The sequence below is a fragment of the Ylistrum balloti genome, unplaced genomic scaffold (genome assembly GCF_031769215.1).
Source record: "Ylistrum balloti isolate Yb309-2 unplaced genomic scaffold, AGI_CSIRO_Ybal_v1 Utg369840, whole genome shotgun sequence".
Classification (NCBI taxonomy): Eukaryota; Metazoa; Mollusca; class Bivalvia; order Pectinida; family Pectinidae; genus Ylistrum; species Ylistrum balloti.
The window spans coordinates 232,402-248,003 of record NW_026781998.1 but is presented as its reverse complement, the minus strand read 5'-3'; the positions used below and the strand labels follow the sequence as shown (position 1 = coordinate 248,003).

General features: G+C 32.1%; 1 protein-coding gene across 1 annotated transcript; it reads left to right on the top strand.

The window, feature by feature from the left end:
• Nucleotides 1-3,121: 3,121 nt before the first annotated feature.
• On the top strand, nucleotides 3,122-13,476 carry LOC132545347 (golgin subfamily A member 7-like). Its single transcript, XM_060209024.1, has 6 exons — nucleotides 3,122-3,158; nucleotides 4,436-4,523; nucleotides 5,739-5,867; nucleotides 6,045-6,197; nucleotides 8,575-8,676; nucleotides 9,219-13,476. Exons 2-6 carry the CDS (start codon nucleotides 4,515-4,517, stop codon nucleotides 9,258-9,260), a joined length of 435 nt encoding a protein of 144 aa, XP_060065007.1. The 5' UTR covers nucleotides 3,122-3,158; nucleotides 4,436-4,514; the 3' UTR covers nucleotides 9,261-13,476.
• Nucleotides 13,477-15,602: the final 2,126 nt, after the last annotated feature.

Genomic DNA, 15,602 nt, shown 5'->3' with positions numbered 1-15,602 from the left:
TTTGTAGGCAGGTTCCCGGACCTTGTTTTCCGGAAAGCTACACATCTATTTCGACGGAGACCTAAATAACATATGAAAATATCTCATTTCGGACTAGGAAGTCTGTATTTATTTTACAACTATGGTGATAACAAGTTATAAATTAGATGAAATTGCTTTTATGCCGTGGCATATTGTTTTTGTGCTATGTGTTTGTTAATTTGTCAGTCTGTTTGTTGTCAACTTTAACCTGGCCCATAACTATTGCACCATAAGAGATAGAGATTTCATATTTGGCATAGGAGTGCCTTGTGACAAAACCTTTCAGGTGATACCAAATTTTTGACCATATGACATTGACCGTGACCTTTGACCTACATTTAAAAGTTTAAAAAATACCACAATGAAGACAAGTGTTTCACAAAGTGTGCATGCAATTAGTACATGCCATACAACGGTAGTTTTCATGTCACACTTCAGAATTGTATTTAAACGGAGGGATAGTGTTTCTTAAATACATCTTGTCTTTATCTTGAAACACATAACATGGGTGGTAGGATGGCGCAATATTAAAACACTCACGGTATCACCTTTCACCCTGATGTCCGGACGGAAAGGTATATATATATGCATTGGTCACCTGTCCGACCACATTACTCAGTAACATATTTCGCGCTTCTTACACACCAACAGGCTGAAAAGAATAACCCATTTAAGTTGGAATGACTTAGTGTTGTAAAATAAAAAACGATCATTATTTATTTTCTGAGGGTAATCTTCCACACGGTTCTCCCAAATGATTAATCATCAACAAATACTAACAATAAATCGGGTTCTTATATAAATATATATACATATATATATATATACCCCATTGATATACATATAAAGATAAAGAGTTACCATTAAATCAAGTAAATCAAAGTCAACAACAATACATATAATAATGAAATAATTATAACATAATTAACCTAGAACTTGATCAAGTTGTAACAATAATTAGGTTTACATAAAATTTAATCATAAAATTTTGAAACCAGATATAGATATACATAAGTCAAGTACATGTATATTCATTACATGACCTGTTTGAAAAATATTAACAGACAACATCCAGATAAATTTAGGATGAATAATGACTACAAGGAGAATTTCATATTTGAAGTAGATATTTTGAGATATTTGGTTAATGGTCTCGGTAAAACAGATTATTATTTGATGTAGATCTCAAATGATAACGATACTTATCATCACATACACCGATACTGTTACTAATGTATTCTGTAGCCATATTACTGATAGCCTTATAAATCATCACACAAGTGTGATACTTAAGTTTAATAACAAAGGGTAGAATATCACTTTCCTTAAAAATTTCCCTAATTGGTGTTTAAAAAGGGTTTATTTAATATAACTCAAATGGCTTGTTTTTGTAACTTTGTAACAATTTGAAGTTGTTCGATAGTAAGACCATTACCCCGTACGATAGCCACATAGTCTATGATCGGGATAATGTAGGCATTGTAATATAGTTTCCTAGCAGAGCACGGTAAATAAAGCAACAGCTGAAGACAGTTTTCTTTCATCTTTCTTAGACCTTTTCTGTCCAGGTAAAGTTTTCATCTATATCAATACCAATAATCGTTTGAGTTGTTGTTGATGTTATATCAAAACCATTGACAGCGTTGTTTATAGGAGTCTCTGTTGTAAACTTCCGACGTAAGGAAATTAACATACTGTTAGCTTTCTGTTGATTTTTAGCATGTTATTATCAGTACAGCATCTCATTTCATTCTCAAGATCATTTTGTAGTTTACAATTAATATCAAAAGAGTTAGCTCCATTTACATGTAAGGTTGTTTCATCTGCAGACACATCAGTTTCACATTGATATCAATTATGAACAATAGGTGACCTTTATTGAACCTTGTGGTATACCTTGCTTGATGTATTGCCCGTCGGATGATATGTCACCACATTTGACAAGTTCCTCCCTCTCTGAAAGAAAGATTTGAATCAACATAAACTGTCAGTGGAAATATTTAATATACTTAATTTATGTAATAATATTTCATGGTCTACTAAGTCGAAGGCCTTTTTAGATAAACAAATAAACGTCTCACAGACTTGTTGTTATCGAAACTAATTAACCAGCCATCTATAAGTTTAACAAGGACTATTTGACAAGAAGGTTTTGTCTTAAGCCTACCTGAGAAGATGGCAATACGTTATATTTCATTAAATATTTGTAGAGATGATGTGATACATGTTTCTAAAATAATTAGAAATATAAATAGTTGTTAATATAGAAATTGATCTATGATTATCAGGGCAATCTTTGGCTTTACCTTTATGGTTGGGAGTGACTTGGGCCTGCTTTAAAGTGAATGGATCGCTTCCTGTTATATCGTTAATTATGACAGGTTTGCATAACATAATAAATTAGGTCCATTACCATCGATGCCGATAGCCGTTTATTTGTGATAAGTGTATCAATAAATTTATCTGTTACTTAAATGAATGGAATTGTGAATGGGCAGCGCTTATAGACTTTCTCTTTAAAATTATCTTTTAAATTGAAGATTGTCATTATAATTTAATGATCATGTTCAATTAAAGTTTTATGTAAATGAAAGTCATAAATCTCTATGAGAATTAAAATGTACGAGTTCAATGAATTCGAGATTTGCTCTGTACTATGTATTTGAATTGGATAGAAGCATGGCCACATTAGAGAAAAAAAATGTCCTTTTAAAAAGGCTGTGGTTAATCATTTTTTAATCATTATCTTTGAGTTCTTGAAAGCGCATGATGTAACTAGCTACAATATACCGCTCGGCTAGAGAACGGCTCGATCGGTTGGGCGTCAGCTAGACTACTATGCCAGATGGTCCTGGGTTCGAATCCTAGCGGTAGCATGGAAATAGATAATGACCTCTGTTACACATACATGTGTATATCAGAGATGAACGCGGTCATTAATTGATTTGTTATTTGAAGAAAACATGTCATTAATAGTATGTATTATAAACGCACTTGAAAGTCCGGATAAGTCCACGTATGTATTTGTTTTCCTCTATTACTGGGGACCCAAAATTATAATTATTGACCAATGAAGTAAGACGCAGAAGCCCCGGATGAATAAATTACAACATTAATGGCCGATCTCATCTCAACAGGTTTGTGTAGTAATATTTGTTAAATGTGAAATGCATCACGATGTGCCAATCTCTTTATGTTAATATCGACAAACGTTTGATTCCATTTCCTGTCTGTTCATATCTGAGATCATGTTTGTGTCGTGGTCGTTCCTTATTGTGACTGAGGTGTCCGATATTAAGCGAGACATTTTAAAGAGATGTTGTATCATATAAACAGGGGTACATTACAAATGATAGGATATATGAAATGGGTCGCACTCATACATACACATACTGTGCACATGTGTCGATGTATGCATATGTGTGACCCATATCATATATCATATCATTTGTAATGCCTCTATGGTGTATACTAGGTACAGCAGACAGCGGGTGTTAAAAGTGTAAAATGATATCATATTTTAACAACTACTTGGTACTGAACTACGTCGCTTTCCTACAGTTTGATAAAATATAACCCAGTCCAACGAAATTGAAACATACATGCTCGTGTGATGGCCACATTTCATACTTTCTCTATTTCTTTGTGGTGTAACATCAGATACAGTTGGACTCTTGGCTACTGTTTATATACATGTGTATACTATATATATATTACGAAATCTAGTTAGTTATATCAATGGTATGCTCCAATATTGGTACTGGATCTGTACAAACAAACCTACAAACTGTATGCTTATTACTGGAATAGATATATATGACCATTGAAGTAATAACGGCAGTACAGACAAGTGAATTGTCAAATTTTCAAGGCAATCTGCCCCTATGTTTATACGATATGTATATGTGTGTTTTGCTCTTTCAAAAGATTTCTGATTATGCAGAGAATATGGCCTTGTGATACAGGACATGGTTGAAAATTTGTGCTTTGATTTTTCTGGAGTAGCCATCATTTATACCTCTGTTTACAACATATGCCCAATACAAACCTTGAGTTCTAGGTGATCCGCTCAAACCCAAATCCAAACCCAAGGGTTCAAATTAATTCCCAACCAAAGTTTTGGCTTGTCTAAAGCTTGTGATGTCAAAAGTGAATATTTCTTTGAATCGTTTTCTGAATTCACATAGAAATTGACATTTCTTTTAATCTTTTAATACTAGATGATCATTTTTTTGGCCAGGAATGGGCCATAGTGTGAAGATTGTTCTAGGGAAAGTAACTTAAACTACCATTTAGTTGATAAGAATATGCAAGAAAGAATATTTATTCTAAGCTCTTATGTTTTTGGTATTTAAATGTACAATATTATGATTTGTTTAAAATGTTAAAATTGTCTCCCTTTATATTTATATAGGTAAGTTGCTGTGACTCGCTGATGATGAGAAAACTCTGACAGAAGTGGAGTAGGTGGACATTTTGTAAGGGAGTAAATCATGACGCAAGTAAGTCTTATAAAACATTACCTGTAAATGTTAGCTAGTGTTAATTATGTGTGTAAAGTTGTGTGAGGCAAGTAAGTCTTATGAAACATTACCTGTAAATGTTAGCTAGTGTTAATTAGGTGTGTAAAGTTGTTTGACACAAGTAAGTCTTATGAAACATTACCTGTAAATGTTAGCTAGTGTTAATTATGTGTGTAGAGTTGTGGAAGTATTCGCAATAAGCCTCCGTTAGTCAAAGCAAACTTAAATTTACATAGTTGAGCTTATTAAAGTATGCATGTGAAAATGAATAAGAGTTAAAACATCAACATTCAACATTTTGAAAAATTGTGACGATAAGTCTACAAACGTGTAATAGCAATGCAGGAAACTGTTGATCTGTGAAGACAGTGGCCTGATCGGAATATTGAAAAATAAGAAATATTGTTCAGACAGTTTTCATTTTATTCTTCATCATGTTGCATGTATTGGGGCAAAGAAACCAGTAAGTCAGAGAAATTATGTTTGCTTGTGAATTGGCATTGGAATTGGAAATCAGCGTTGATAGCTATATAGGCTGTGGATCAGCTATGTAGGCTGTGGATTAGCTATGTAGGCTGTGGATTCCTGTTAATTAAAATTGTCTTATTGGTAGATGTTTTAGTAGAACATACTAGGCCTACTCTGCATTACATTAGACCTCTATATACCAAGACAACCTGTGGAGGCCACAAACATGTTCAATATTTTAAATTAACAGAATAATTAATGAAAACACAAATAAAGGAATATTTCTGCATAATGCTTCTATATAATTTGTTAAATGTTTCACTGATGGTCTTGATAGATTGCCTACGGTTGTTTATAATGTATCTTGTCCAACTGTAGTTAACATAATGGTAACTATATTGTAAGAAACCAATGTGGCCTATATTTGGATGCAGCCAGTATGTAGGTCACATCAAACATTGATGAAAAAGACTCTGCAGCCTTGTAGGAACAATGGTTAACATTGAAAAATAAATGTTACTTTCAGGCTTAGTTCTTCTTTCACTTTATTATAACTGGAAAGATATAAAGATATAAAAACTACCTAAAGCTACATGCACAGACAATTTTGTAAGGAGTATGAAATTATCAACAGCAGGTGCTGGGATTTTAGCTTTAATATGAAATGATTTTAAATGTTTTTGAATAAATAAAAGTTTGAAATGGAAACATAATATGTATTTTCAGAATCACAAAATGGATGATCTTTCGCGAGTGATGACATCAAACTGTGTAAAGGTCTTTGTCCAGAGGGATTTCAGTGACGGTACTTCCATTAAATTTCTCACGAAGTTTCCTCCAGAGCTGGATGGCAAGGTACATGTGTACAGTATTTGTATATCAAATATTGAACATGAAAAATTTCTTGTTCATTTGAAAATATTTGCTTTTAATTTCCTTTTGAATTTGAATGGAAAGTGGTGTTAAGTATGGAAAAAAGAAATTTAGACATCATTCAAAGACATGTAACAGCTATTTCTTTTTCTGTGTTAGATTGAATCAGAACAGTTTGTGAGGACAGTCACCCAACTGAACAACATGTTTTATGAAGCAGAAAGTTTGGGTAGCAGAAACTACTGTGAAAGTTGCTTGGCTTGTTTAACAGCATACATGTCGTACATTTGCTTTGATACACATTATGAGAAGGTAAGTGATATTTGACAGGATTTCAAGGTATTTGTAGAAACAGTTTTGATGAATACAGATCTAGAACAATGTCAGGCTGTCCAGAGTCCCTAAAATTCCTAAAAAAATCCTCATTTTTTCAGTTTTGCTAAAATTCCTAAAAAAATGAAAAATTCAAAGGGAATTCCTAAAAAAGCCCTAATTTTTCACTTCAGTTCCTACTTTTTTTATATTTCTTACAATTTACTGAAAATGTTTTCATTAAATTCATACTTAAAATGTTTTTCAATGTAGTCTGTAGTTCTAATTCAGGGAAGACAATGAAAGGCAGTTGACCAGTGGATCTATGTGCCCAGATTGTCTTTGGTTGTGACTGAGTGACAGAGGTGTGATTCTTAAGGTCACAGCCAACAGCAGCTGGGACACTGAAACCCTGGAAGACACCTTTCCTGCAATTAAGGCATTGTATGTTAGTTTCTATTTTGTCAAATTTGCAAAGGTAAGTCAGTTTAATACTTTCACACTCCCTATTCTAGTTACAAAATTCCTAATTTTAGCCCTAAATTTGCCCTAAAATTTTGTAATTTTAGCCCTAAATTTAGCCCTAATTTTTTGTCAAGTGCTGGACAGCCTGCAATGTTAAATATGATATTTTTTCCAAATGTTAGATTTGGTCCTCTTACAAGTATTAGAAAGATTTCAATATGTGGGTAAGTTCCACGAGAAATGTAAGTCCAAAACTGAAATACCATCGTCCCAAAGTCACTGTAGATATATGAAACTGTTCAATTATGTGTGATATGTACAAGTGGTACTGCATATTATAAAGAAAGACACAAAAAGTTTACTTGACTTGATTCTGTAACAAAGAAGTTTTCGAGATATGGAAGCATGCAATATTTTGATGATACAACAGGGTTGTCACTATATTTCAAAAATAATAAATAAATGGTAATCCAACACTCCTAATGTAGAACTTTGCAGTCTCGATGACAACCGCAGAGCAACCAAAACATGTCGATAATTTTCACACCAAGTCTTATGTTGTTGAGTTTCCTTTTTATTTATTATATTTCAAAAAGTATTATTTGTGCTCATTTATACATTATACATACCATATTTTCCAGGTTATAAGTTGCACCGGTATATCAGCCACAGAGTCAATTTTTATCAATTTTCTCTTTGATCTTCATATAAGCAGCACCTTTTTCTTACGGTATGGTAACCAGTTTGCTGTTATAACAGAAAATGGAAGGCATTTTATTAAGATGGTCAGTCAAAAATGCACAAATAATCCTTTATTTCATTGATGTATTAGTATTCTGTTCTTTCGAAATACATGAAAATAGAAAATATTGAAGTCATTTGGCTTTGGGTCTTCAAAGATATAGGAATGTTACATATGGTTTACAAAACAATATTTTCATCAGTGCTGTACTGTTGCATATTAACAATGGCCCTTACATGCTGACAAAAATCTTATGTTCAATATTGGTTTACACAAAGCCACTCATATTGCAGCCATTGTAGAATTTGACCTATCACTTGATAACCTATCGATCCCAGAGTGCAATAACTTATTGTAAATTTCCGCCATGTCATCTTGTAATTGCTGTGAAGTAGTCATGAAAATCAAGATGATATTATTGTGATTCATGGTAAGAGATATGTTTAATTAAATCCATGAGAACGTTATTCTTATTACAATCTTCAAATCATCCTGTATATGATTACAAGTGACGGCTCTACTTGATCTGTTTCAATCAAAAGGATATGGTGAGCAGGTAATAATAAAAAAAAAAAACAGTACCGTCTCTGACTGGAATGCTACATATTTTTTTCATTCCGATTTAAAAGAAAAGTTTTCTCGCCAACATAAAAGCTGAAAATTCAGCCAATTTTTTGTTTGTCCATATATAAACCACACAGGGTATATAAGCTGCACACTGGGCTCACAAGGAAAAAGTTGCAGCTTATAATCTGGAAAATATAGTATACTAGTACATTAATCAGTAATTTTTATAGTAATTGATTTTGTCTGATCACTCTTGTTTTCAAACAATGGACACATTACAGATTTTTACACCTTTGTATATTGGAAACCAGGGCAGATTGTTTAATCTATATTTAAACACATACAATGGCAATTAAAAATTTTGATTCTCTTATGTAGACAACATGTTTTGAACTGTTATGAATTTCCACTCTATAGAAAATTTATCCTTTTTTTATCACCAACAGACATCATATTCAGAGTATTGTATTCTGTAGTCTTGATTCTGTTTGCTTTCTTTAAGCAGCTTTCATTGGATACATGCTATGTGCACAATATCACAGACAGATTATTATAGCTGTTGTAACAAAACCAAATAATTTTATTTCTGATTTCTTTATTCAGATGTTGAAAAAAATCAAGAAATTTGTAGAAGAACAAAACCAGACTATTTATTTACCAAGGGATTTGTTATTGGTGGATCCGGTGGAGAGAGGACTACGTGTTGTATCCTTTATATCAAATATCATCCAGCATCAATTTAACAAGTCTTGCTATATACCAAGTAATCATCTTGTGTGTCATAGTCAGTCTTTGTAGACTTTTCCTTGCGGTCATTAATTGTTCAATGGTTCATGCCACCACCAAGAGATTTAAAATAATGCCTTCAAAGTTTTTATTGGAGAAACTGTCTAAATTCAAACTTGATAGCAGCAAGGAATTCTGTGAAGGAGGTTTATTATCAAAACAGCATTTATTGAGATAATAATAGTTCAAATAGCCATACATATTGTTGGGTTTATTTATTTTGTAATTATTAGTCATGGGTAATGAGCGTATATGTACATCAATAGGGTAGTCAATTTACTTTGTTGTAAAGCATCAGTGAATAATTCCATTAAGGAATTGAATGAGTGGTACAGGCTTTGCTTCTTATTCTCATACCGGGTGGTATGTCTTCATCAATCATTTCTTTGAATTCTCCAGAGTTTGTTTAACATTCCTAGTCATACATGAATATGTGTTTATTTCTCTTAACTGAAAATCAGCTGGAAATATGTGTACTTAATGAAAGCAATGGAAGAGGATGAAAACTTGTGATATGATATACAGTATTGCAGATAGGAAAGATTTTTGTTTCATGGACAGAGCCATTCTGAGAAAAGACATTGTGGCATATATACAACTCACTGCATTGGTAGCGTTGGAAGTTCATAGCGTCTTCTGAATTGTAGAAACATAATAGAATTCTGGTTACTTAATGTTAGTAAAGAAAGCTATAGTCTTTGTAAATCAGATGACAAATTCGGTCTTGATTAATGCTTTGGAGATATTCAAGATTATGGAGAAAACATTATGGACAGATCTTTCCTTCATTACCATTTCATTGTTTATGTAGAAGCATACTCCTTGTGTCTTTTCATTGAATGGTACATCTTTTCTGAGTGAATAGCACAGATTATGTTCATATACATTGAAAATGTATTAGAACCTATTGAAAGGCAGGTAGAAGTTCAACAATATCATTTGAAAATACAGAAATTTGTTTGATAAATGCTGGTGCATACATGCCTTTTCAACAAAATAAAGTAATTGTTTCAAGTTTGTTTCGCAAATCATAACCTATCGTATGGATATGTGATATAATACAGCATCATACTTATCATTTGATACATGGCTATAGTTGTTTATACAGCCTTTCATCATTATAATTTACTTGGGCTGTATTTGTTTTTGGGGTCCAAAGCATAGTCCATGCTTGGCTGATAAAAACTGAGTAAAACCGTTGCACACTTTCGGATTACACATGTACAGGTATAGGTATATTTTCTTTTGCACATTTCTTCAAGAAATTTTCTGATCAAATTTCTATTGACAAATTTCACAAGTAATTGAAAGTAAAATCTAGATTGTAAACTATTGTGCAGACAACAGCAAAGAAATTTGGACTACATAAATTGGCATCCTTTTTCTCAAATTTGAAGAGGGTTTTACACCCATAATTAGAGAAAATGCATGACAGAGCAAACCACCAGATTGTCTTCTTCATAAAAGATATGACTTCAGAATTTCTCTATGTTCAGAAATAAAGCGTAATCAAGATTGAGATGTACTCCTGACACGGTCATCATTTCATTTATATAGATTAAAGATAGCTATATTATGCTCGATGTCTTTGTCAGATTAGTTGTTTATCATCCAAGTTTGGAAGTCAATTTCCAGTACATGAAGTTGGTATTTAATTGATGTCTTGCACTAGAGACTTAAATATCCCCAACTTACATGAATGTAATTATGGGAAATTTTGTTATATTTGACTTTTGGCTATGAAACAATTTTTCAGTACCAACAATTAAGACGAGTGCGAAAAGCAGTACTAAATAAATGGAAATTTTAAGAAATAACTTAGAGTGAAACTTTCTATGTGTACATTGTGGTTTGCATTCCATACTCTATGTCTGTACATTGTAGCATTACTGGTTGGAACTACACTACTTTCACACTATATCATCAATGTTAAAATTCCTGAGAGACTTGAGTGATGTTATAACTCTTACATGTGAACATATACATCACACATTGTACAGTGACTGACTTGTACATGTTTATATGTATTTGTATATATGTTTAACGGTATTTGGAATAGAAAGCTTGATATTAAATCTCTTCACAAATGTGGGCTACTTATAAAAATGTCTCCTGAAAAAAGCTTCATTGAGTAAATATTGGTACATTTATTGTAGTTGTCAAATTATATTGATATGTGATAAAAAATATTAAATTTGTGATATAATGTTTATTGTATGATTTTTACCCCTGTTTTATGTACTTGTGCTATGTATATTAAATGGAGATGGACTGAATATGTTACTGCTTGTTTTTGTTAAAGGGAGACAATTCACTTCAAACGTTCCACTATTGGCATTGGTTCATCAATATTGTATGATTTTGTATGTCAGAATGTATTCAAAACAATTTTCTCTGTCAAAAAGGATTTGCTGTTGTATCAGTCTTTTGAATTTCACTTGACATGTTTTGGAAACAGACTCATTTGATTCTGTTTCTTGTTGGCAGAGAGGTAGGATGAATATTTTACATTTTGGTTAATTTGAGATAAGGCAGATCGATAAATGAGATGGTGACTAAATGAAAGGAAAAGAATGATATTATAGCATAAGATCATGATATGGGTTAAAGCAGCATATTCAGTAAGAAATTTGGAAAATCATACATTGATGTTTTTCTTTTACTTTTATCTAAGATGCAAAAAATACTGCTGGTGACAAGCAGCAAAAGATGGGAGGATAGAGTTAGTGTGTAGTGAAAGAAACAAATAATTTGTTTCTGTTATTTAAAATGTTTATCACTAACAATTAAGATCATTGCACTTTATACTTCCTGTAACAACATGACAGATCTGAGAGATCTGATTTTAAATTTATAAGATTAATGGTAGACCTGTATATTTATATATAATGACAATGCTATCAAAATGGGAAAATTCAGTATAGACACATTAAGATAAAAGAAAAAAATTGTTTTGAACAGGAAGTCCTTCCAAATTGTACATCCGATAAATATGTAATGTCTATTGTGAAGTGGATTATTGTTCTGATTATACATTTCATAATGATAGCAAGATGATTGAACGAAAAAGAAAACAATATATTTCTCGCATAAAGATAAATTATCTTGTATAGCATTACCGACCAGACATACATATGAAAAGGATTTCTGAATATTTTTTACTTTAAAATTGAAACTGATGAATATGTTTGTGTATTATGTATTCGTGTCTGTTTCGACCTACCCTAATGCTGAGTATTTTGAAAGAAATTTCAAAATAGTTACCTAATCTGATGAATTCCATGATTTCTATGTAAATGATAGCATTTTATTTATTTTCTGTACAACAAAGATGTAAACAATAGAATATAACAATTATTTTATGACCTGATTGGTTTATAAGTATGGTAGCCTGTAAATGACCTAATTGGTTTATAAGTATGGTAGCCAGTAAATGAAGGTTATCATATCCTATTTTTGATGAGACAGGGTCAAGTAATTAACACACAGTTTAAAATCCACAGATAGATTTATGACCGTTATCTTTACTGCTAGTAATTTATATATATTTTCCTTTCTATTATTATTTTTTTTTAATTTAGATGTTTTGCTTGGAATAATTATGCTTGTAACTCATAGCTCTGTACTAGTGTTTCTAATACACTTCTACCTTTTGTAATATATTGAATGCAAAACAGAGAGGAAAGCATGAAGAAAGGTAATGTGAAGTGATGTTATCTGGATAAAGTATGTATTTATTGAATGTAAATATGCTTGTAGCGCACAAGCAATCACCACTCATGATGATGATCAGGGGCACCCATCAGCCTTCTATCATAGTTATGTAATATACTTACATTTATCGTTGTATTTTCCTAGATTAAATCAATTCAACATGTCCCCCTTTCATGTAGACAAATTGAAATAATTTATTTATCAAATTTTCAGCCTTTAATCTAGTAAACTCGCCCATGTAATATTTTTTGTATATGTCCCTATAAAAATATACTGTGGAGTATTTTTTTCTCTGTCAGAAGTTGATTGAAATACATTTTAAAAAAAACAGTGATGTTACATCAGTAATTGAAAATAGTGCAAGAAAATGACTGTTCTTTGATTTGTCATCCACATTTTGACCTTAAAACCTGTCAAAATTCAACTTTCTGGCAAATGTGATAAAAAGTATCTTAAAAGGTTCATTTCATATTAGATTTTATAAAACTTGTGTGGAAGTTTCAATTTTTGCTTGTCAAGGCTTGCAAAAATAAGAGCTTCCAAGACTCTTTTCATAAAGTCTCATATGAAATGAAATTTCATTTGTGTTATATATTTTCCAGATAAAGTGTGTTATCTATTGAATGTTAATGTGTGATTAGTATAAATGATAGCACATTGACATCTGCAACTCATGAATCCATTGATCAAGGTCACCAAGTCTCTGTCTAAATTATGAATTATACTTATATGTAATATTCTTTTTACTTTAATGTTTTTTTTTTTAAATAGGATAATTGTGAAATCATTTAAACATGTCCTGTTTTCAGGTAGTATAACAGGAATATTGATGTAATATGATGTTATTAAGATAAAAGGAGTAATTTAATGTAAATGTGCTTGTAATGAAGACACACAACTCACATCAATGTTCAAGGTCTTCTTGCATCAGGTATGTAACATACTATATATGTGTCATTGCTTTGATGTTGTTTTTCTAATATGATAATCATGAAATCAATCAAACTTGTCTTTGTCTTTTTTACTCACACATCTTGTTCAAAGGACCAGGGCCTGTTAAACTCAATATAAATGTCTTAGGTAAGTCGTTTGGTGTCAACTCTTTTTAGCCCACCATCATCAGATGGTGGGGTTTTCAGATCGCCCTGCGTCCGTGGTCCGTCCGTCCCTCCGTCTGTCCGTAAACAATTCTTGTTACCGCTATTTCTGGTAAAGTACTGGATGGATCTTTACTTGATATAATGTAATGGATCAGATTTTCTAAATTAAGTAAACATTGATAAGTACACTGTTTTGGGTATGTATAATAAACCATGCAATGAATTGAGTTAATGGCATATGGGTTGACACATGAGAAGTAACAGAAGAATTGATTTATTAAAAATGTCAATAATTCCTAACATTTAAGTGTTGGTGTTACAAAAACATTAATGTAACAAAATAAAATATAAAATTTAAAATTTAAAAAACAAAAATAGTTTTAAAAAACTTTGAACTTTTATTATACTTTTTGCGTTCTTGTACATGTGCATCATTTCATCATCATCATCACCATCATCATCCATTTTGAATTTAATGAGTATACAACTTAATAAAGGGTGTTCATTTTATCACTATATCCCTACAGAAATATCTTGTGCCATCATTGAGTACATTCAATGAAGACCAGTTCATGAACATTTACAACACCTGTAATAAAAAAAATAAAAAAAAAAATAAACAAATCTTCAAGAACTGAAAACAGATCCTCAAATGGTGGGCGCCAAGATCCCTCTGGGATCTCTTGTTTTTATACCCATGTCTCTAAAGAGTATTGTAGACATAGGTGTATACTGCACTTCTTAAAAACTTTAGAGGTCATGAGAACACATGTACTACAGTACTAGAGGGATTCTGCAGCTACATGTAGCGTCTAGGGTTAAGGTCATTATTTTCGATATTCCAGGGGTTACAATGACTTTCTCACTCTTGTCCCCTGGGACATGTCCAGGCAAAATTGAAGGCACAAGCGAAGTAATTTGATTGGTTCCATCAGAAAATACAGACCAATCAAACTGATACGCTCCTTTCGAATATTACAAAGCAGCGACACCCAACTTCAAAGTTGTTGCAATATACAGTTATACAACCTCGAGCTTTGTTTGATGTACATCAAACTTGGAATCATTGTGGTTAGTAGTAATATTTAGGAATAAAATTTAGGACCAGATAAAAACTTCAATATATCAAGAAATTTGAATCACCAAAGTTTGATTCATAGAAGTTTGACTGTACTTCCAAATGCCACATTACAGACAATTGATATATTAGCATGTAGATTATCCTTAAACCATCAACTGTGTCAAATACCATGTAATGTTTTGCTTTAAACGGCTATCATAACCAATTACAGAGAGAAAAAAGTTGACATTGCCCAAAGCAAAAAAATTCAAATTGTCACAATGATACATGTATTGAGACCCGAGTCAGGTCCCAGAAATAAAGATAAAGGTGGGGCTGTCTCTGTTATATGCATGCAGACATGTACATTAAGACGAATTGTTAGTAGACAATCTCATATGTAAATTTTCCATCCGAGATACACAATGTTATCAGAGCTTACAAATGAAATATGAGGAATTTATCTGTGTTCCTTGATAAACTAGTCATCACATCCCATATTGTCTAATGACGTCTGTCTTGGAGTTCGAGGGGTATTTGGAATTTGTATTTGAAAGATCACTGCAGAAATTTTCAGGAAAATGTGTTCATGATTTGAAATTGTATCTTTATATTTGAAAACAAAAGTTGGCAATGTAAAATAAAAAAGAGAAAATATATCTAATCAAGTCGTAGAAAAAATAATTGCCTGACCTGGGAATAACCTTTGATGAAAAACCAAAATTCAGTCAACATGTGTACAATTGTGTCTCAAAAACTAATAGAATAGTCGGCCTCATGTTCAAAACGTTCACTTCTATTAACAAAGATATGTTCATATGTCTGTACAAAACCCTGATTAGACCTCATTTGGAATACGCATCGTGTATTTGGAGTCCGGTGCTTAACAAAATTGAAGTTATGAAAACATCTAGAGGAGGACCATCAAGAGCATCTTGCGAATTACAGCTACCGTGTCGTTATATGAGCTA